At 41.7% G+C, this 23,931-nt stretch overlaps 1 protein-coding gene across 7 annotated transcripts in view; it reads left to right on the top strand.

Moving 5' to 3' along the window:
• The window catches only part of tmem269 (transmembrane protein 269), a 150,824-nt gene extending 143,318 nt beyond the window's left edge, over window positions 1–7,506 (top strand). For 5 of the 7 annotated variants that reach the window (XM_078558286.1, XM_078558287.1, XM_078558290.1 and 2 more), the window contains one exon: window positions 85–7,506. In XM_078558286.1, the coding sequence (XP_078414412.1) occupies window positions 85–194 (110 nt within the window). In that variant the 3' untranslated portion in view covers window positions 195–7,506. The remainder of the gene's footprint in view (window positions 1–84) is intronic. The other 2 variants (XR_013578918.1, XM_078558288.1) reach the window with 2 other exon arrangements.
• Window positions 7,507–23,931: the final 16,425 nt, after the last annotated feature.

The raw sequence follows: 23,931 nt of genomic DNA, 5'->3' as shown, positions 1-23,931 counted from the left end.
TGCTTTATTTAATAGCAAATGTATTTAGAAGCAAATAGAGGCTTTATTGAACATTTTAAACTATTTTTCTCCTCTGTTTTTTAGGTCTGATGGTGTTGTTTTGCTGTCCGCTACAGCTGGCCTGCATATACTATCTGATTTGGTGTTTCTCCTACACTCTCTTCCCATCTACTCTGTGGAGCTGCAAGTGGTAACTCCATGTTTCATGCTTTCCCTTCACAGGGACAGGCTTGGTGCTGCAGTTCAGCAACCAGAGCCCAAGAGTCATTCTTGTCAAATGACAAAAAGACAGCCTCATGCATGAAAACTGTAGAAGGATTATCTTCCTGACCTAGCTAACAGGCTGATATAATCTCCATTTCTGTTTAATTTTTCTGAAGATTCTGGAGGTACTTTTACTTTTTATTTTACATTCCGTAACAGTTTTGCTCATTCACAGGCATTTGCTTTTGGATATAAATCGCCTCTTTCTGATGTTTTATCCTATTCCCCAAAAAACAGGCACACAACATATTATTCCTCCATTCTAATTGTGAGTTCTGGGGAATGAGATCACTATATTGAAATTGCTCATTAAAAGTTTGAGCACATTTTTAATATATTCAGAGAAGTATTAATGTATTCAAAATAGTATTTTTTCCTAATTCTGTACTTTCACTTTAATAAAGTGAAACTATTTGCTCAGTTTTATTCTCCACGATACCTGGTAATTAGAATAAGCCCCAAGATTTGGGAGAATTGTGTGATCAATAATAACTTAAGCAGCGGTCCTTTAAATCATCTTCTCATATCATATAAAGTCATGCTTCTTTTAGTCATTCTTTTTCACTCTTGCCTTCACCACTAACCTCAGAGATACTCTGCAACTCTTTCCAGAGTAACAGCTTATAATTGTTTTCAGGTTTACTTTCAACATTTTCTTTTCCTGTCTTTCATCCAGCAATGGAAGCAAAAAAGGATATCCAGTGGATAAATACATTGTGTAAAATTCCAATAGGCATTTTCCACCCTTTACAGCTGCCTGATTCGAATATGTCAGCAACACCTGCTTAGCAGTTCACTAAACTGAAATGACCATCTATCTTGGTACAAAGCATTGGACACACTGCTACTCAGGCTACACTTGAGGACTGCTTGAGGCATCCTGCCACTGACAGAGCCCAACACAGTTGAAATTGAGTTAGCTTTCAAATATTGTTAGCCCCAGAGTCAGACATAATGAAATTCTCCTTGAATGTTATTTGCTGTATCAAGGTGCATTTTGCTGGCCCAGAGTCAGGATATATAACTTCATAAGCTTCCATTTCCTAATTTAGTAGAGGTCATGCTACTCTTGACCACCTTCAGACCAGGTCCAGTGAAAGACATATGCCTTCCTTATAACTCATCTCTCACTGGTTTAGTCATAAGAAAACATGCTTCTCCCAGTCACATCAACTACAAGCTGGGCTGGCTTATGGTTTACCCTAATGAGCAAATGTTGAACTGCATTGGCCAGTGGAATAACACTATTGGGGTCTTAGTTTTTTCTACCAACCGCTCTTAATTGCCTAGTGAAGTGAAGAATCCTGTCTTTGAATAATGGAATTGACTGTCCTGCATGATGCACATTCCCTGGCATAGTCTTTCCATTTTCTCAGCCAAATTCTTCAAATGAACCAAAGGGTAGGGATCCCAGGCCAGCAATACACTCCTGAAAATCCCTGGATCAACTTAATGCAAGAGTTCTACATTTCCATACACTATCAACGCAAGCCACATAAAACAGTTCTGTTCTCACTCCCTTTGGAAGTTTCAACCCAAGTCACCTTTTAATACTTGTTCCTGGGCATTTGAAGGCTTAGTAAACTGTCTTTGGCAGACCATAGATAAATCTCTATTTTCCTTCGATGAAATTGTTTATACCAGGCCCTGAATAAAGAATCATACACTTTGGCCAGCAGACTTTGGGCTGTTTCTTCTATACTTCATTTGGTGCAGAGAAATTTTAGGAATTCTCTCTTTGGAGTGAGCTACTCTATACTTCATGAAAAGGAATCTAAATTCTTGGACTTGAGAGAGATGCTTTAGGCCCATGGCATAAAACAGATAAGAATAGTGTAATGCTAGGTTCACTGAATGGAACTTTATCCTAATTGATGATGAGACAAATGCACACTTTTGCTACCTCAAATTTAAAAATCTCAGATCAGTATGCTATTTGAAGCATTGGAAATGGTCACTAGAACTACTGCCATTACTTGTGCCTTTGCATCTTTAGTTTCTCAATTGATCAGACCAATCTCTTGGAAATTCTTATATTGATGACTACTTACCTGGTGCAAAAGTTCCTTAAATACAATATAAAATTTATGAAAAATAATTCAAAGCCATTCGTGCAACCATGTGCGCTGAGGCAAATCAGTACTTTTTTCTTTCACACTATAGTGGCAAAGAGATCCTCCTATTATAGTATCAAATCTTCTGAAAAGATCCTGTTATCAGTGCACTGAATCCTAAAATAAGACTACAGCAAAAGGGAGATCAGAAAAAACTTTATCTCTATAACAAACTGTTGATTTTCTTACAACTTCTCTGAAATTCCAGTGTGCAACCAATGGTTTGAATGATATCCATTTAAATGATTTTTCATATTCACATTGTTGCCTCTTAAGTTAATTGCTGCAATCAGTCCCTAATTGAGGATGATGCAGTTTAGACAATGTCGCTGCATTATTTCACCCTTAACACAGTGGAGGAAGGAGGCACTTCACATTTTTTGTATTATAAATGAAGGACACTACTACATGCCTGACTTTTGATCTATGAGACTTCAGCTACCTGATTGACATGCAGAAATTCAGGATGATAACTGCTTCCTGCCTAGATAAAATGTTCATTAGAGAATACTGTCCGCCTGAACATTTCCCATGCAGCTGTACCAGAAATGTCTCAGGTTCCATTTTCCTTCACATTCATTTTAGTGCCCAGCTTGCTTTACCAAATATCAGATTTATTTCAGCCTACTATATTGGATGCAATGAAAACTTTAACAAGGTCTCTCACAGTGATTTCTTGCCAACTCTTGATTTGTTACTTCTGTTGCAAATTGACCCAACTTGGCCACAGACATACAAAGATGAAATTCGGAACACATCATTATGTCAGGTTGCAAACTATAATTGGCAGCCCTTTTATATATCACCACCCCTGGTGACTGAGAGTTCGTTGTATGGTGGAAGAGAGTCACTTTCAGGATGATCAGGCCCAGAAATAATCTATTTTAAACAGGTTAATACCAGCATTAGACTGGATGCAGGAAGAATCATCGTGGCATATTCACAAACTGAAACAAAGAGGGTGGTGCTTTTCAGGAGCACTTTGGCTTACCAATTGCTTCAACTATGAATGAACAATACAATTGATATGCTTTTACAACTGCTTTGGATTTTGGTCCTAGATGCATGAGCTTTCATTTGAGACTTTGCAGAAGTGTAGCTACAGGATCAAACGGTATCTATTGTGTGTTCTGTTACATAACAGATAAAAATTTAAATGCATAAAGATTAGCTTTAATTAACTCAATTTTCTATATATGAAAATATCATCTTAAAACATTTTTGGTAGTTCATGTCACATAATGGCAGTACAATTGAGAACAGTTCACACTGAAGCAATGAACCATCATTGTTGGTGCCACTGGTGAATGAATAAGTTCAGTTTTTAGCACTTGAGGCTTCAGAAATTTTTGTAAATGTTTCAGGGATTGTATTCTACAGTTCTATCTGTTTGTAATCAGGCCATCTGATTTATGGTGATGAAATAAGTCAAATCCTGTTTATTACATTGTGGTGGGGAGGGGGGTTGGGTTGCAGGAGAGTGGTTCCCGTATTTAAGGATCATATTCTGTGAAACTCAGTATTTTTTCCCTTGAAAATCTTAAACCTGTAACTTTAGTCATAATTTCTGGAATCAGTCCACAATCCACAAATCTTTGTAATCTGTAATTGAAATGAAAAGTGCATCCCAACTTATATTGGTTTTAGTTTTTATTACAGGAATGTGGTATAAACAGAATATATAGGGTTTATATCCTATACATGGCTTGTAAATGATAGCATGATGTTGTGCCTAAGCTATTGTGAAATCAAATTAGGAAATATGTTGGACATTATGGTTCAACTTATCTTGTGAGACCACAAAGATCTTAACCATACTAATGGCTGCAGCCACAACATTCCATCACCATCAAAGCGAGAACTCATTTATTAGGCAAAATAACTTTCAAAACATTAAATATAGCCCTTGGCACTTTGGCGAGTTCTGCTTTAAATGACATAATTACAACACCTCTCTAATTCTGTGCCAGGATATTGTACATGGTGCTTCAAGTATAGCAAATGCATTTCTGCTTCTGTGCCAAATATTTTTTGTAGCCCATTCATAAACAGTATCTACTGTACAAAAATTGGACCTGAGTAACCTTTTCATTTATCAGAACAAAAATTACAAAACATATTGTTAAATAAATTAAATGATTGAAGAGGATTTTCCATAGCATCAGCCGTGCAGTTTTCTTTTTATAAGTAGTATTTTTGCAAGTCTAAATTAGAGAGGAGAGGATGAAATGTCAGTTACCCAAATTACTTTGGACTGATGATTGACTCTCGCTATGATTTCTCATCCCATTTATCAAATATTATATGCGAAAATCCATTAGAATATTTGTGAGAAATATTCTGTGATAGGCAAATAGAAAGGAATGAGTGCCAAAAAGCCATCATTACCAAACAAGCATCAATTGATTTTGTATCCTAACACATTTTAAGTTTTACTTTATTAACATTTGATGGAATGTTACAGCTGCATATGGAAATTATGGGAAAAGATATATTCCAGCAGAGCTAGGAGTGAAATAAAAGAACAGGAAAAGGTCATTGAATTTAGCCAACTTCCCACACAATTGGGTCCTCTTTCTAGGCCTGAGCTTATTGCGTAGCCCATAGTTATTTCCTGCTGTCCACTAAATTAGGGATCTCTTCAGTTTCTTTCTTGGTAATATTCTATTCCATAATATAAGATCTGCTGAAGACATTCTGTCAATATCCATGGGTGATGTGAATCAAAATATTCAAAGCTCAGATTACTTTAAGTCATGACGAACTTTGTTCTCATTTTTAAACTTTCTTTAAAAATTTCGTGGCTGCTAAAAATGCATTTTTAGTGCTCAAAGATTAAATTCAAATATTTTGAACTGGATTGAACTCAATTTGATTTTAAGGCCTTTGAAAGCATGACAGTTGTTCATGGAACAGTAATGGAATTCTACATTGGTTTATTCTATCTGCATATGTATACTAATATGGTTTTTAATATATATTTGGTCACAAGTTAGTCTTGCATTTTTAGTTAGTAGATAAAATCCCTCTTCCCTCCATATTCTGTTGCAAATGTCATAGATGATGGTGTACAGAACAGAACAATCATGTTAATGCATGATTTTCTTTTTTAATTTTTAGAAAATACGAGGGGAGGTGAACACTAAAGGTCCCTCTCCACAGAAAACAAAACGTAAAATGTAAACACCATTCATGAGGTATGAGAAAGTTGCATCCTTAAGGCTAAAGGGACAATGGATTCACTGTTTAATGGCCAAAAACATAAAACCCATAGAGGGAACTGTCATTCATTTAATGTTGAAAATCTATAACACTGTCATACACCTTAGAGGGCTGTGTATATAAGTTAGTTATCAGAACTTGTGTGTAAATACGCCTAAAGACTCCTAGAGCACGTTTGGGGGTCAGCTTAGCTTAAGCTATATAAACATCACATTGAAGTCAGCTTACAACATATGAACCAGCTTCTGTTTGAGGGTTTTGTTGTATTCAAACTAACTCAAGACCCTTCTTTCCAAAAAATTAATGTTTTGGGCAGTTCAGGCAGATGAAACTTCAATACATTGGTTTGTGAATGACATGCAAAGAGGTAAACCAATTGCAGGCTTCTAACTGAAGAAACTTAAATGAACTGTGACCAATTTTCTTTGTATTCTAGAAATTATGAACTGCTTTTGAACCATAAAGGTATTTTCTATAAAAGTAAGAATGCATGTTTTATGGGGAATTCCTATTCTTTAAGAACCTAAAGGTGGATGTTGCAAATCTGATTTAAATGCTGAACTGTTTTCATCTTGATAGCTATTTCTGTTTCCATTGTATTGGACAAACTTTGTGACAGCAACCTAGTTAAACTGAGATAAATATTACTTCTGATATGTGCCATTGACAGTAAAGGCAGTTATCTGGTCATTTCGTTTCCATTTTGTATATAGTGTGTTGTTCAGAATATAAACTTGTTTGCACCATGTAATTGTGAGTACTTTAAAATGGACCTTCTGGTAAAGAATTGAATAAGTATCCATGCAACTGAAAAATTACATAATTTTGTTTTGAATGCCGTAAGTGTTTAAACATCATTCAACAAATATCAACAACATCCAAAGTGGGGAGAAGCTTGATAGGTTACTTTGTGGTCTTATGAAAATTTATATACAAATTAATTACTACAGAATCTTGCCCAATCATATGTAACACACTGAGTTACCCTGAAAGTTAGTGCCAGCATGCATCTTTGACAAGAATACACATAAACAAATCATAATGGCATAGCGATTAAAACATTTTCTCAATACTGAATAGGTACGAGCAGCACATATTGGGCTGCTTCAGCCACCGTTCTGTTATATGTAAAAATTTGGTATGTTTTATGTTTTTCTAAGAAAAGATGATAGTTGCCTATGAATGAAAGTAGCCATTTTGTGGAGAGATAACTACTATGCTACAAGTGTTCCAGTGGAGGGGTTGTTACAATGTGTGACTTTAATTTGCATCCAAATCACTGAAGTATTCGCTTTGAATGCTAGCTGCCAACTTTTAGTAAAGACATTTTTATTTTTCCTGTTTTTTTACAATCCTTTATTCTGGAGTCCAGCTGATACTGATATGTAATGAGTCAGTGAGGGGTGGACAATAACATCTGAACTGCCTCATATTTTATTTTCTGCCCCATTCCCCTGCAGGGAAGATTCTTAACCTACCTGAGATTGGGAATTTGCATTGTGTGGAATTGTTGCAAACTCACTTTAACATTTGGTGAAACAACAAATTTATGCAATGCTTTATGCCAGCAGTCAGGCCTCTTGGGAAGACTCAATTAACTTGGCTTAGGAAAAGCAAAGTTTGTCTGTAAACAAGGAAACAAATGTGGAATCTACTATTGATCTATCATTTTGCTTTGTAACAAAATGCAGGTAGCAACTAACTAAATCTACTACTGACAAATTTGTGGTTGCTTTCTCCCAACACTGGATTAAAGAGTTTCAATCTGATGACAAAACATTCTTGTTCTTGGTAGCAGCTTAGAAGTTTGAAATTTTCATAAATGTAATACCTGTAGTTCAAATACACATTTTTGAACATAAAACTACTGTTTTCGCCAGTAAAATAAAACAAAATTACTGTTAAATGAATTGTGTTATTTTTGTGCTGAATGTTTTTAGGTAGTAAAACAATAGGAAATGGTAAACAAGCAAACTGCTCAAATTGTGTCTTTTGTGTAGTGATGAAGTCAGCTTCAAAATAATTATTCCAAGTTTATTGAGCTGAAACAAAGCTAAGCCCACCCATTCTGTTTTGAGCAATTTTAAACTGACTCCAGAATTTTGAGTCCATCTGCTTGTGCTGTTGATAATTTCAGTACCATTTAACTGAGTGAGCATCTTGGTCTCAAGGGTTTATTAATTACATAAATTTTTTTGAAAAATTAATGGACATGCCCCAGCTCATGTGACAGTTTCATATGAGGGGACATGTCCTTAAAATTTTTTTTAACCTTTGTTACATTTTTCAAAACTTAAACTCATCTCCCTGAGGCACAGAGGTGCCTCAGGGAGATTTTTGCGTATCTTTCCCGCACATGCGTAAAAGAGCGCAGGCCCTGACTCAGGGAATCCCCCCCCGCCTGCACAGGGAGCGCGTCACGCTGGGCGGGCCTTAGTTGACCTGCCCACATAACATGGCGGCGCACACCCAATTGGGGGTGCCAATCATGTTCATGCTTGTTCCCACCCGCCCCTGCACAACCCCCCCGACGGGGGGAAATTTCTGTCCACGCTGTTTTAGGCAGACATGGTATTGGCAAATGCAATGACAATGGTCAACTTCTGCCGGAATTCTGCACTGAGTATTCCAGCAGAAAGCCAGATTGAAGACCACTTAGAGGCACCCATGCTCAAAGAACTGTAACATTTTGCATTATATTCTGGTGTGCCAACAGGACGTATTACACAGCAGAGTTACGCCCAATGCGGACTGTTACACCGACCACTGGCTGGTTCAAGTTATCGTTGCTTTCAGAATCAAACCATCACCCAAAAGGAAAGGCCCACAAACAAGATAACTACAAGTCCATAGATTCTATCTAGCAAAAGTAAAAGCAGTTTCCAGTGAAAGCTTGAAGACAGATTCTGCAAAGACCCGATTCTGGGCAGTGATGTTAATCCAACAGAGCAATAGGAACAGTTAAAATCCACTCTAAAAGAAACAACTACGGAAGTGGTTGGCTTCTCAACCAGAAGATACCAAGACTGATTTGATGAAAATGACTTCTTCAAAAGAAACACTCTGCCACAATAGATTACTTTCACACCCTGATGACCAGGCAACAAGAACTGAATATAGGGAAGCCTGCAGCACTCTACAAAACAATCCCTGAGTCATCCAAAATAACTGGTGGACAGCACTTGTTGATGGAATAAAATGTTTGCAGATATGGGAGATGAGATCCTTCTACAAAGCCTTGGACCTTCCTATTAGATGCAGGCACCACTAAAATCTTCCGATGGTATAACCCTTTTCATTGTCCATCATTGAATACATTTAAGGCTGGGATAGACAGATTTTTGGTCTCTCAGGAAATTAAGGGATATGGGGAGTGGGCGGGAAAATGGAGTTGAAGCCCAAGATCAGCCGTGGTTGTATTGAATGGCAGAGCAGGCTCAATGGGCTGTGTTGTCTACTCATGCTCCTATTTCTTATGTTCTTATGGATAAAGAGTCCATCTTACAATAATGGTCAGAACACTTTGAGAACCTATTAGGTGACCAGCGGATGGTGTAGGTGACGTCCATTACAAAGATCTCCCAGTGAGAAATGAAATCTGAATTGGATGAACTATGAAGAGAACAAGACTGCTGCGGCACAATTAAAATCACACAAAGCCCCCAGAAGAGATGGGATTCCAGTTGAAGCCTATAAACAGGGAGGATATGTGATTCTAGATAGGTATGTTTACAGCATGCTGAGAGAAAGGGACAATGCCTCAGGACCTTCGAGATGCAGTGATTGTCGCCCTCTACAGAAATAAGGGAGAGAAATCTGACTGTTCAAACTTCAGAGGTATCACCATACTCTCCTGGCAGGCAAAATCTTGGCCAGAGTGGTTCTAAATAGACTTGTTTCAACAATAGCTGAAGAAAGGCTCCCTGAAAGTCAGTCTGGATTCAGACCCATTAGGGGAACTAAAGACATAACCTTTGTCCTGAGACAGACCCAGTAAAAAAACAACAAATGGGCCTGTATGCTACTTTTGTAGATCTCACCAACATATTCAATATAACCAGCCAGACATTATCTAGATTGGGGTGTCATCCAAAATTCCTCACCATTCTCTGACAACTGCACAAACACCACAAAAGTCAGATCAAGCAGAATGAACCCCTCTCAACCAGCTTCTAACTCCCGTGGTGTATTTTTTCTATTCTTTTGTGGGCTTCACTGACAAGCTCAGCATTTGTTGCCCATCTCTAATTGCTCTCGAGAAGGTGGCAGTGACACCTTCTTGAACCACTGCCATCCAGGCAAGGCAAGGGTGTGTGCTGGCACTAACCCTTTTCTCTATTTTCTTCAGTATGATGTTTCAAGAGGCAAAGGCAGGCTTGACAGAGAAGATATGCAGCCTGTTCCAAACAGACAGTAGCCCCTTCAAACTATTTAGCACATGCCAAAACCACATATGAGCTTATAGTGGAGACTCTGTTTTCTGATGATTCTGGCAGACACACAGGAGGCAATGCAACTCATTGTAAGCATTTTCTCTGAGGCAGCAAATGCCTTTGGCCTTACTATTAGTCTAAATAGAAGTGCTGTACCAACCATGGCCCTGAGGAAATTACGATTGACTGCAGATCAGTATTGATTGCAGCAAACTCAGTGCAGGAGAACAGTTTACCTATATTATCTCAAATTATACCACTGCCACCAAGGACATGGACAATCCATCGCCCAAGGCCAAGAGCTCCTTTGCTCACCTCTCAAAGCTTCAGGTGGCAGGACTGCATCACAAAAAATGAAGTCCTCAACAGAGCCAATCTGCCCAGCATTTAATGCATTCTCTTCTAACACCAATTGCACTGGGCAGGACATGTGTCACACATGGAGGATCCTAGAATGCCAAAATAGTGCTTTCTGGTGAACTATGCTTCAGTAAGAGAGATCACAAACACTTCCAAGACCAGCTGAAATGACAGCTCTCTCTGGTTGACATTGACCAATGGGTGTGGGAGCAAGAGGCTGGTGACATAGATACACACAACAACAGGAAAGCAAACCACTTGTTCAAAACAAACAGATGCAAAACTGTGAAAGAAAGGCACACAGTACCGAAGGAGACTGCCTATATCAGACCCCTTCCAAACCAAGAGTTCCTGTTGCCCGACAGCTCAAGAGCCTGCAGATCAAGAATTGGCCTCTTCAGACATGAATGATCATGCCAAAATCCACAGGAACAAGCCTTCCCATGATCTTTAGCTGAGAAGAATCTGCCATCAGATGGCCCATCAGCATTTTGCTGACAGAAGACCGGTGCCCTGCTACATTGAGAGGACGCCATCTGGAGGCAATGTCCCTGTGGCATTAGAGGTGGCCATCAGAACAGGAGGCTCCATGCCCCAAAAAGGGAGCCACAGTTAGGAAAGGCAGCCCTCACCCTTCCCACCCACATCTCCCTCCCAGAACCATGAAGATCTGTTTCCCCACCAATCCAAGGAGCCTACATGCTTGGCCCCTCTGAATTTTTATTTTAAACTTATCCCTCCAAGGGTTCTTCCATGTGGAGGCATTTGTCACCCAGTACACCCACTGGGAGCTAATCTTGCCAATTTTCTTCCCATGTAATTTACCCCTCCTGCTAGGGATCTGCCTGTGGATCAGCTCTCACTGGCTCTACGCATCCCTGTTCACGTGTGAACAAGGCCCTTTCCATCCATGGATTTATTGTGGATGGTTGCATTGAGATCATGGCTGTAATGGAAACCTGACTGAGGGGTGATGGCATCTTTCCTCTAAGTGAAGCCTCCCCACTTGGCTATACTTTGCACCAGTTATTCCATCAAGACCATCATATTGCCAGTTTGGAGCGTATCACCAAATTACTGTCACTTTTTGACCTTGCCATTTCACGTGCTCTTGCTACTCCCATCATACCAATTACAGATAAGGCCATCTTTGATCAATTCCTTGTATCCTGTATCACTCTCCACCCGCATCACCCTTCCATGCCCAAACTTAATTTCCTTCTGTATCCACCCCTGGAAAAACAATGCCTGAATTCGCTTGCAATTGCACTTTCAAAATTGCAACTCCCATTTACCACAACCTTTCTGCAGCTATCGATTTCAGTGTGTCACTGGTTTACCACAGGATGATTTTGTGTGTCAAGTGCAGCTGCATGATCCATTGCTGCTGGTTAGCTTACTGTGAAGAGAGAGCCAAGAGCCTAAGTCTGTCCTGCCAATACACAGCCTCTGCATCACCATGACGCCTGATAGTGCCTTTTTCATGGCAACACACAGCAATGGAGAGAGTGTTTCACCTTTAATAACAAATACAGAAGACACTTCATCCTTAATGCTATCAGAGGGAACCAAACAGGAGGTTGCAGTTCCTGGGTTATATGCCCCATTAAATTGGTGACATTGGGAAGGATCATCGCATTCTAATTGTCAGTGTCCACCTCAAGCTGGACTACCCCCACCCAATAAGTAACTGATCCAGCAACATCTGCTTTCCTTTCTAGCTGTGTGAGGATTAAATATCATACCATCATAAGCAGATGCTAAATGGATATCCATGAAGCAAAAGGTGAAGATTCTCTGGCTTGAAAAGTGGAACGTTAGGACTGTGTGTTCTGGCATGTGTGAGGGCTTGCAGTCAACAGGCAATGTACATAAGATGGCTCTGATTGATTGAGGGCTACAAAAGTTCAACAACGGCATTGCTGTTCTCCAAGAGACTAGATTGGTGAACACTGGATCAATGCGTGAGGCCAATTATGCCTTCTACTGTCATGGCAAAAGTGCAATAACCACTGTGAACATGAAGTTGGCTTTGCTGTCAACAACAAATTGACAGCTAATTGAGAGGCCTGTTGCGACATTTGAATGACTCGCATCCATTTGATGGTAATCAGATGGAGGTTTTGTCTCTGCTTATGCACCAGCTTCCTATGCCAAAGACAAAGATCACTCTTCAACATTCTGGCTGATACGCTACAGCATCTGCCAATGGAGAAAAGTTACTTCTCCTGGGGCACTTTTAACGTAAGAGTTGGATCAGACAGAATTTCATGACAAATGTGCCTCAGTCATCATGTTGTTGGCGAGGTGAACAAAAATGGACAGTGGCTACTAGAACTTTATGCGTGGCATGGGCTTTGTGTTACCAACAGCTTCTTCCAGGGCAGACATCAACACAAGGCGTCATGGTGCCATCCAAGATTGGGCCATTGGCACCAGCTTCACCTGATAATCACCAGAACACATGATTTGTCCAGCATTCTTCACACCCACATCTATCACAGTTCAGACTGCGATACTGATCACTTATTTATCAGTAGCAGGGTGAAGGTGCAACCATAGAAAATACAAGGAAAGACAATAAATGTCAGAAACTCTCGGGCAGTACCTTCCACCGGGGGAGTGGGGGGGCGGGGGGGGGGCGGGGGGTCACCGGATAAGGCTGATGAAGCATGGAAGTCTCAACGGTCAATCATCTATGAAGCTAAAGTAAACACATTTGGCAAAGGAAGAAACTGGAACAAAGATTGGTTCGAGAACCATCTTGCAGAAATGAGTCCTGTCAGTGAAGCGAAGAGCACAACTCACCTGCTTTGCATCATGTCTTCTAACCCTAAAGCATGTGACAATCTCATGCTCGCCAAGGCAGTTGTGTAGAAAACAACAAGGTACTGTGCCAACAAGTACTGGATAAATCTATGCGAAAAAATGCAAACTGCTAGTTACAATGGCACCTTTGTGCTATGTATGCCAGTATCAAAAGAGCACTCATCCCCATCATCACCAATGTTGCCCATTTGAATGACAGGGACAAGCAAATGGCCCACTAGATAGAGCACTACTCCGAGCTATACTCATATGAGATGGACATCTCTCTGCCTGTGCTTTATGATCTTCTGCAGCTCCCTGTCATGTCTGAGCTTGATGCAGAACCTTCATTACTTGAGCTTGAAAGGGCCATTGGCTCCCTAGCAACAAGGAAAGCACCTAGAAAGGAAGGAATACCAGCTGAGCTACACAAGAATGGAAAGCCACACCAGTTGCCATCCTCAGTGACTTCCTGCTCCTCTGCTGGAGAGAAGGCTCTGACTCACAGGATATATGTGACTCAAAGATCATTGTGTTGTACAAGAATAAAGATGATCGATGGGATTGCAACAATGTGGGGCATCTCACTCTTCAGCATCACTGGGAAGTCCTTTGCCAGAGTCATTCTAAGGAAGCTTCATTGATTAGCCAACAGAATATACCCTGATGCACAAGATGGTTTCAGGGTAGGCTGATCTATGGTAGATATATTCTCCCTATGTTAGCTTCAAGAGAAGTGCAGAAAGCAGCAAACACCACACTCCACCTTGTTTTTGTGGATCTTACAAAAACATTTGACACTGTGAGCAGGACATGCCTCTACCGGCTGTCCTCCCAAGCTTCACAGTCTCATATGATCTTTCCATGATAACAAGCATAGCACCATTCTGTTTGACAGCTCCACCCCTGATGGTTTTGAGATCAAGGATGGGGTGAAACAGGACTGCGTTTTAGCCTTTACTCTGTTTGGTATCTTTTTGTTTGACCTACTAACCTGTGCTTTGCCTGCTGACATGGGAGGAGTTTACCTCCACATACGATAAGATGGGAAACTCCACAACCTTTCAAGATTGAAAGCCATGCCAAAAGATTGGCATGTCCTGATCAGAGAACTTCTGTATGGCTGTCATGCCCAGTGAATGCATGCCTTATTCGTGACTTCAAACCTGGATTGTGTTCCTGTGGATGCTTCTGGAACTGTCTTTTATATTTTAAAATGGATATCCACAAGGTGGCTAAGATGGTTGCCAAAGGGTCAGGTGACCATTGCAGCTTCAACACAGAATATCTCAAGCTTCCAGAAAGTTCCAATCGAATCATCCTGGGTGGAGGGCTTCCCCTTGAATGGACATGCCTAGATAGCACCCCTCTGTGGAATTTACCCCTGCCATTCTTCAAAGTTTACTCCAAACACAGAATCAATGGACCTTATCTCCAAGATCAATGCTTCACACCAGAGAGCTGAAGTGACCAGTTATCCACAAAATAAGTGAAAGACTACAATCTATCTCCTTAATCACCTTGAACTCAGCAAATGAGGAGGCTATCACATGGCTTCAGGGATTTGCATTCACTAAATAAATAAGTAAATCTATCTCCTATTGTGAAATGATGTCTTTAGACTTCCAAACCATTCTGGTTAAACAATACAAATATTGTTCATTTGATGGAAACCAGCTGGAGAAAACGAGTTTTGATCTGAAGGCCCCTTTTAAAAAAGACCTGGGCAGTCTGCAGAGAAACTCCAAAAAGACAACAGCTGCGGAAAAGGCAGTACCATATTTTCCCTTTAAGAACCTGGAGGCTGTAAAGTCTTCAAAAGCCTCACAGCTTGATTCCTAAATTCAAGTCCACCTGCAAATAAATTGGACCTCCTGACACGAAAGCCACAAGTGCCTAGCTTCATGACCTGCTGAAAATTCATCTCATAGAGGAAATCCTACAATAATCCTGATACCAAACTCCAGCTATCTGAACTCGTCCAAACTACATCTCAAGAGCAGAAAAGACTTCCTTCTTCACCAGACCCTCAAAGACTGCTTTCCTACAATGAGCTGGACGCATGAACAATGAACTATTCTTTTGTTTACAATTTGTAAAAGTATACCATTTTCTTTAACTGTGCGCTTTTTTGTGTGTGGGAGTGATTGATAAACCATTTAGACTGTCACGTAGAATGTGAATAAATAAACCTCTTTATGTAAACCTACAAACGCTTGCTGCTGTTATTTCTAAATTCACCACACACACACACTGGGCGCTAAGAACCACACCTATCTCCCTCTCCAAAACCTCATTGATTACAAGGGGAAAGGAATTGGGAGTTTCAGCTATTTCCCCTTCCCTGTTCATAACAGTGCTGATGATGCAATACTAGTTGCTCAGACAGAAGGCCAGCTCCAAAGATTCATGGATCATCTGTCCATGCCTTTGTCATGTTCTCCCTCACCATCAGTGTCAAAAAAAACAGTAGTTATGGGACAGGCTGTTGTGTCTCTGCCTGTGCTTAGACCCAACAATAAACCACTGGAAGAGTCAGTAAATTCTGCTACCTTGGATCTACAGTGTCAGACAACCTGCCTGTTGACAAAGAGCTCAGCTCACAGATCGAAAAGGCAGCTACCATCATTGGCTGACGAACAAGCGGGCATGGAAAAACAACAAACTCGTAGGATCAAGATGGTTATATGCAAGGTCTGTATCCTCAGCATCTTACTGTATGGCAGCAATGCCTGAACAACTTACACCTACCAAGAAAAAAGGCTCAATAACTTCTATCTCGGGGCTTATGATGCATCTTTGGCATCACATGGAAAGACAAAGTCATAAATGAAGCAGTCCGTTCTATAATCATGCCTAGCACTAATCAAACAAAGAAGGCTTCACTGGCTTTGGCATGTGCACAGGCTGGAAGATGGCCACATCCCCAAGGATATGCTGTATAGGGATATAGCCCGTGCCAAGAGACCAGCAGGGCACCCTAAGCGCTAATTGAAGGATGCTGTCAAAAATATCATGAAAGCTCTCAACATCAATAATGACAATTCGAAACTCTAGCTGACAATCAATGCAAATGATGATACCGGCTACCATAACGACATATGGTTTGAAGCTCCAAAGCTGACGCGCAGCCTTGCAAACAAGGCGTCAGCAGAGATCATCCAGCAACACCGACAAGAGATAACTTCATGTGTGACACTTGTGGCAGACTTTGCCTTTCTAAAATCGACTTGTTCAGCCATCAAAAAAAGTGCAGTAGATAATCTCAACTGATCGCACCTAAATTCCGAGGCTGTATGCCCATCATCCCTCACAGATGGACCGAAGCCAACACGACTTCCTCAGCCACATCCTCACTTCAAACTTTGCTACCCTAGTCCCCAATAAAATCATTATTCTCTCTCTCTCACCCTGACTGTGCCCCTGGTACCGCCTTCACCTCTACCCCCTTAAGTACAAAGAATGCAGACATGAAAGGATATGTGGACAACTGATTAGTCATTTGCTACCAGATCTGGACCACAAAAAGCCCTATCAGGTCCTGCTCTTGTCTGTTAAGACTGCTCACTATTCCAGGATCACCCCACGCGCGCCCCCACCCCCCCCCACTACTTCTTTGTTCTACGGCAACTGTCTTCTTAAACTCCTTTCCACTGTCCTTTCCACCCTCACCTCCAATTATGTGTGAGGAGCTTATTGACTTTTTTGTCACTGAGATTGCGATCATCCAATCAGCTGCCTCAAACATTTCCCTCCCTTTCATTAGCCCGCCAGTCCAAACTTCTTCTAAAAGCTCCCTCTGCCCTTGCCTGGAACTTGCATCTTTCTATAGCCTCTATCCGATCTCCCACCACAAGTTCCCAAAGCTCATCTTGTCCATGTGTTATGATCCCACACCAGAACCCCAAATTTTGTTAGGATCTGGGTAGTAACAGTAACTTTTGTTGTAAAGTGGAGAAAATTTGAAATCCCAGTTACTTACTAAGAGAATAAAGCCACAAGATTCCATGGCTTTAAACAAACTTTTGCTATACAAAAGTCAGCAAAGCAAACAGCCAACAACACCTATCTTATACTCTAACATCCAGAATTAATATGAGATAAACATGAATTAATGGGCAAACTGTGATCAAACACATCACAAACTGAACATTACATGGCAGTCACAACGTAGCCAGGTCCTCTGAATTTTCTCAACAACACACCCAGATGTTAGCAAGTCTTTAAAACTTTGCCTTGCTCCTGAGGGATTTCAGCACCACTCTTTTGATAATCTATCTGCTGATTTCCCTCCAACTCAGACTGCCCAATGACTGCTCACATCCCAGTTGCTCAGTCTCCTCCCAACACTGTGCCCCAGTGGATTCATAAGGCTGCACCTCAGCAGTTACTGGCACAATTTCAGCTCTCTAGTTACTCTGAGCAGAATCAACGACTGCCTTTCACTTCAGCTTCACTGGGTTGATAACTGCCCTGGGTTACTCTTAACCTCAATCTCCTCAGCAGCACAAAGCTAGCAACCTTCTGCTGTCTCCTCCAGCTCCAGACTCACTTAAGCAACACTGCTCACCACAGGCTGCTGTTCCCTCTGCCCCTTGAACTGATCCGTGTGACCTGTTAATATCTCAGAATGAAGTTCCGCTCTGCTCTGAGCCAGGGTCTAATGTATCAACCTTGGTATATTCTGTACTTTAAGTGTCAAATCTCCATTCAAAGGTCATCCCCACAGGTGCTAACTTATAAAAACAAACAGACAAAAATATTGACTTCCTCACAATTCCACCCCTTGGGAAAAAGAAAGCTTCACGATAATGGAAGTTTGTTTACAATAGCTTTACAGTTTCTTTACAAGTTCTTATCATAAACTTTTAACAAATGGCTTGTTGGATACTGTACAAGTTGCCTTTTCATATTTCACAATTACACCTCTTGTGTTTACAGAGTTATAAGAACTTAACCAAAATAATCGAACGTAGTGAAGGAACATTGAAGTTCTCTTTAGAAACAACTTGACCAGCTTATATTTTTATTTTGTGCTGTGGCTTTTCAGCTTTTCTAATGGAACTGCAAACCAATACATTGGTTCCCTCTTCACATATGGATATGTATTTGTCAAGCTATATGATGCAAACATACATACAAATTAGGAGGAGTAGGCCATTCGGCCCCTTGAGCTTACTCTCCCATTCAATAAGATCATGGCTGATCTGATTGCGACGTCAACTCTACATTCCCGCCTACCTGTGATATTCTTTGACTCCTTTGTTAGTCAAGAATCTATCAACTCTGCCTTAACAATATTCAAGGACCCTGCCTCCACCACTCCCTGGGGAAGAGAGTTCTAAAGAGTCATGGCTCAGAGAAAAGCTTTCCTCATCTCCATCTTAAATGCGAGACCCTTTATTTTCAAACTGTGTCTGCTATTTCTAACCTGTCCCAGGAGGGGAAACATCCTTTCAGCATCCACCCTGTGAAGTCCCCTCAGGATCTTATGTGTTTCAATATGACCACCTCATTCTTCCGAAATCTAATGGATACAGGCCCAGCCTGTCCAACCTTACCTCAAAAAGATACCCCTCCCAATCCCAGGAATCAGTCAAGTGAACCTTCTCTGAACTGCTTCTAATGCATTTATATCCTTTCTTAAAAAAGACCAAAACTGTACACATTACTCTAGGCGTGGGGCAAATTTTTCCATGCCTATTGGCATCAGGCATGTTCAAAGTTGTGAAACCAGTTTGCAATTGTCTGCTCAGCCCGCCAATGGTGGGCTGCGTTTCTTGCCATCAGACATCAGGAACCTCATTGTAATACATCTGCATATCATTACAAGCCCAGCCCACCGGAATCATCCCCCAACGCTGCATCATCCACCCACGTTGGTGGAAAAACACGCCGGTGCAGGACACATCTTGACAAGTGTGAAATGCAGAACTCAAAACTTACCATCACATCACAAACAACCGAGGAACAGAAGGCGCTGGAGCCCGACAGCAGGGGAACCTGGAGGAATGTCTATTGCATGCTGGGTGGATTCTCATGGACACGGCTCCGCTGTGAAGCAGTTCACGGAAGTCACCGTCGAGAGTCTGCTCCAAGCGGATGATTGCCAAGGGGGTGGAGAGGAAGGTCCAGCTGTGTTTGGGACAGCAAGATGTACATTGGTACAAATGACATAGGTAAAAAAAGGGATGAGGCCCTAAAAGCAGAATATAGGGAGTTAGGAAGTAAGTTGAAAAGTAGGACCTCAAAGGTAGTGATCTCAGGATTCCAACCAGTGCCATGTGCCAGTCAGAGTAGAAATAGCAGGATATATCGGATGAATACGTGGCTGAAGAGATGGTGTGAAGGAGAGGGTTTCAGATTCCTGTGGCATTGGGACCGGTTCTGGGGGAGGTGGGACCAGTACAAACTGGACGGGTTACACCTGGGCAGGACCGGGACTAATGTCCTAGGGGCAACATTTGCCAGAGTGGTTGGGGAGGGTTTAAACTAAAATGGCAGGGGAACGGGAACCTATGCAAGGAGTCAAGAGGAAGGGGAATCAAAGACAAGAACAAAAGACAAAAAGCGGAATAAGAAAAGTGATAGAGAAATCAAGGGCAAAAATCAAGCAGGGCCTCAGTGAAAAATAGTGGGAACGGGACAAGTAATGTTAAAAAGACAAGCCTTAAGGCTTTGTGCCTTAACGTGAGGAGCATTTGCAATAAAGTGGATGAATTAACCGCGCAAATAAATGTAAACAGGTATGATATAGTCGGGATTACGGAGACATGGCTGCAGGGTGACCAGGGATGGGAACTAAACATCCAGGGGTATTCAGTATTTAGAAAGGACAGACAAAAAGGAAAAGGCGGTGGAGTTACATTGCTGGTTAAAGAGGAAATTAACACAATAGTGTGGAAAGATATTAGCTCCGACGATGTGGAATCTGGAAGGGTAGAGCTGAGAAACACTAAGGGGCAAAAAGCGCAAGTGGGGGTTGTATATAGACCCAAACTGTAGTGGTGATGTTGGGAGTGGCATTAAACTGGAAATTAGAGACACATGTAATAAAGGAAAATCTGTAATTATGGGTGACTTTAATATGCATATAGATTGGGCAAATCAAATTAGTAACAATACCATAGAGGAGGAATTCCTGGACTGTATACGGGATGGTTTTTTGGACCAATACATTGAGGAAGCAATGAAAGAACAGGCCATCCTCGACTGGGTATTGTGTAATGAGAAAGGAATAATTAGCAATCTAGTTGTGCGAGGCCCCTTGGGGATGAGCGACCATAATATGATAGAATTCTTCATCAAGATGGAGAGTGATGTAGTTGATTCTGAGACTTGGGTCCTGAATCTTAATAAAGGAAACTACGATGGTACGAGTTGGCTATGATGGATTGGGAAACGTTACTTAAAGAGATGACAGTGGATAGGCAATGGCAAACATTCAAAGAGTGCATGGGTGAACTGCAACAATTGTTTATTTCTAAACAAAAACAGAATTACCCAGAAAAACTCAGCAGGTCTGGCAGCATCAGTGGAGAAGAAAAGAGTCGACGTTTTGAGTCCTCACGACCCGTCAACAGTTCTGTTGAAGGGTCGTGAGGACTCGAAACGTCGACTCTTTTCTTCTCCACCGATGCTGCCAGACCTGCTGAGTTTTTCCAGGTAATTCTGTTTTTGTTTTGGATTTCCAGCATCCGCAGTAGTTTTTTGTTTTTATAATTGTTTATTCCTATCTGGCGCAAAAGTAAAATAGGAAAGGTGGCCAAACTATGGCTTACAAGGGAAATTAGAGATAGTATTAGATGCAAGGAAGAGGCATACAAATTGGCCAGAAAAAACAACAGACCTGAGGATTGGGAGCAGTTTAGAATTCAGCAAATGAGGACCAAGGGATTGATTAAGAATGGGAAAACAGAATACAAGAGTAAGTTTGCAGGGAACATAAAAACTGACTGTAAAAGTTTCTCAGTATGTGAAGAGAAAAAGATTGGTGAAGACAAATGTATGTCCCTTGCAGTCAGAAACAGGGAAATTTATAATGGGGAACGAAGAAATGGCTGACCAACTAAATACATACTTTGGTTCTGTCTTCACAAAGGAGGACACTAATAACATACCAGAAATGTTGGGGAACACGGGGTTTAGTGAGAGGGAGGAACTAAAAGAAATCAGTAGTAGTAGGGAAATGGTGTTGGGGAAATCGATGGGATTGAAGGCCGATAAATCCCTAGGGCCTGATAATCTACATCCCAGAGTACTTAAGGAAGTGGCCCTAGAAATAGTGGATGCATTGGTGGTCATCTTCCAAAATTCTATAGACTCTGGATTTGCACCTGAAGCGCTGTAACCTGCATGGCTACGGACCGGGTGCTGGAAAGTGGGATTAAAAATTAGTGGACTAGTTTCTTTTTTTTGTCTTTTTTTGGCTAACACAGGCATGACGGGCTGAATGGCCTCTTTCTGCACTGTAACTTTTCTATGGTACACCAATAGTGCTATTAGGAAGGGAGTTATCAAAGGCACTGAAGACTCTGCAATCATCCCACTTCTGACTGTATGCTGGAGAGGAGGTTATTGGTGAAGCAGCTGAAGATTGTTGGGCATAGGACCCTAAGGAACTCCTGCAACAGTACCCTTGGACTAAGATGACTGGCTTCCAACAACCATCTTCCTTTGTGGTACATGTGACTCCAACCAGTAGAGAGATTTTCCCCCAATTCCCATTGATTTCAATTTTTCCAGAGCTCCTTGACGCCACACTCAGTTAAATGCTGCCTTGATGTCAAAGGCATCACTCTCAGATCATATCTTCAGTTCAGCACTTTTGTCCATGTTTGGACCAAGGCTGTAATGAGGTCTGGAGTTGAGTAGCTCTGGAGGAACCCAAACCGAGTATCAGTGAGTAGGTTATTGCTGAGTAAGTGCCACTGAAAAGCACCGTTGATGACACCTTCCATTACTTTGCTGATGATTGATAATACACTGCATTGGATTTGTCCTGCTTTTTGCAGTCAGGGCAAACCTGGGCAACTTTTAACATTGTCAGGTAGATGCCAGTGTTTTACTGGAACAGCTTCGCTAAGTGTGTGGCTACTTCTGTAGCATAATTCTTCATTACTACAGTTAAGATGTTGTCAGGCCCCATAGACTTTGTAGTAGCCAGTGCCTTCAGCCATTTCTTGATATCATATGGAGTGAATCTAATTATCTGAAGACTGGGATCGATGGTAATGGGGAACCCATGAGGAGGCCGAGATGGATTAACTGCAGAACATTTCTGACTGAAGATGGGTACAAATGCTTCAGCCTTATCTTTTGTACTGACATGCTGGGTTCCCCCATCATTGAAGATAGGGATGTTTTTAAAGCCTCCTTCTTCGGTTAGTTATTTGACTGACCACACCTTTCATGACTGGATTTGGCAGAGGGGGGTGGTTTGATGTGATCAGTTGTTTGTGGGATTGCTTAGCTCTATTTATAGCATGCTGTTTCTGCTGTTTAGCGTGCAAGTAGTGCTGTGTTGTAGCTGCGCCATGTTTCATCTTAATTTTTTTTGCATACCTGGTGCTGCTCTGGCACGCTTTTCTAAACTCCTCACCGAACCAATGCCATTTCCTGTTCTTGCCCTGAACTGAAAAATTTTGCTGACTTTGCTCCCAATTTCCACCCTTCTCTCACTTTCACCTTCTCTTCCCTGCCTGGACTTCTCTGTCTCCATTTCTGAAGATAGGCTATCAAATAATATTCATTATTAGTCCACTGATTCCCACAGCTACCTTGACTACACATCCTTACCCTAAACTTCCTGTAAGATTCAATTCCTTTCTCCCGGTTTCTCCGATTCCAACGCACCTATTCGGACAATACTAGTGCTTCCGATATGCCTTCCTTTTTCCTCAGCTGATGTCCTCTACCCCTGCTCTGGCTGCAGGGCGGGCAGTGGCATCACCAATTCGGCTTGGCAGGAGGTGGTCAGCGCCAACGCCCTGCAAAAGTGGGCAGCTAACCATTGCCACAAGAGGATGAATAATCTCCTTCATTCCACCAGGGTAAGCCACTCTTCTCATCAATTTCAACTCTCACACTCACAAACCCATCACATATCCACAGGGACCTCACTCGCTGCCAGTTCAAGGGACATCACCATTCACTCCCTCACACACAACTTCATTGTCCTCATCCCGTTCATGGGACCACTCATCACCCACACATGCCAGGCATACTTATCATCTGGCTGGCGGGCGTCCTGCTTACACTCCATCTCTATTCATGCAGGACAAGCTGGCACACAAGGGCAGACCGGTGAAGGAATGCCTGAAATCAAGGTCCTCACGGACTTTGAATACAGAGCCATCCAGTTGGCCGGCGATGATCTGGACCATTCCTGTGCTGATAGTGAGGTCGGTGCTGCTCTACCAAGTGAGGATCCAGCAGTGCCACATGCATCAAGCAACCATGCTGTGAGTGATGTGTCATGTTTCACAGGCCACTGCCATGCACTAATTATCTCCCTTGCTTTCGCAGGCACATCTGCCAAACAGCCGACGGTGCCCTCAGCCCAGAGCCTCCAATCAAGCCCAGAAGAAACCTCTGAAGAGGTACCTTAATGTACCCTCCTTGAAGTCCCATCACAATGCTCACCTACACCCTCTATCAGCGCAGAGACACACACCTTGGTGGGACGGAGCTTTAGAGTAGCCTCGGGATAACAACCTGATGAGCACATT

This window comes from Cetorhinus maximus, chromosome 15 (genome assembly GCF_964194155.1).
Source record: "Cetorhinus maximus chromosome 15, sCetMax3.hap1.1, whole genome shotgun sequence".
NCBI classification, from domain to species: Eukaryota; Metazoa; Chordata; class Chondrichthyes; order Lamniformes; family Cetorhinidae; genus Cetorhinus; species Cetorhinus maximus.
This window is presented reverse-complemented; position numbering and strand designations above follow the sequence as displayed.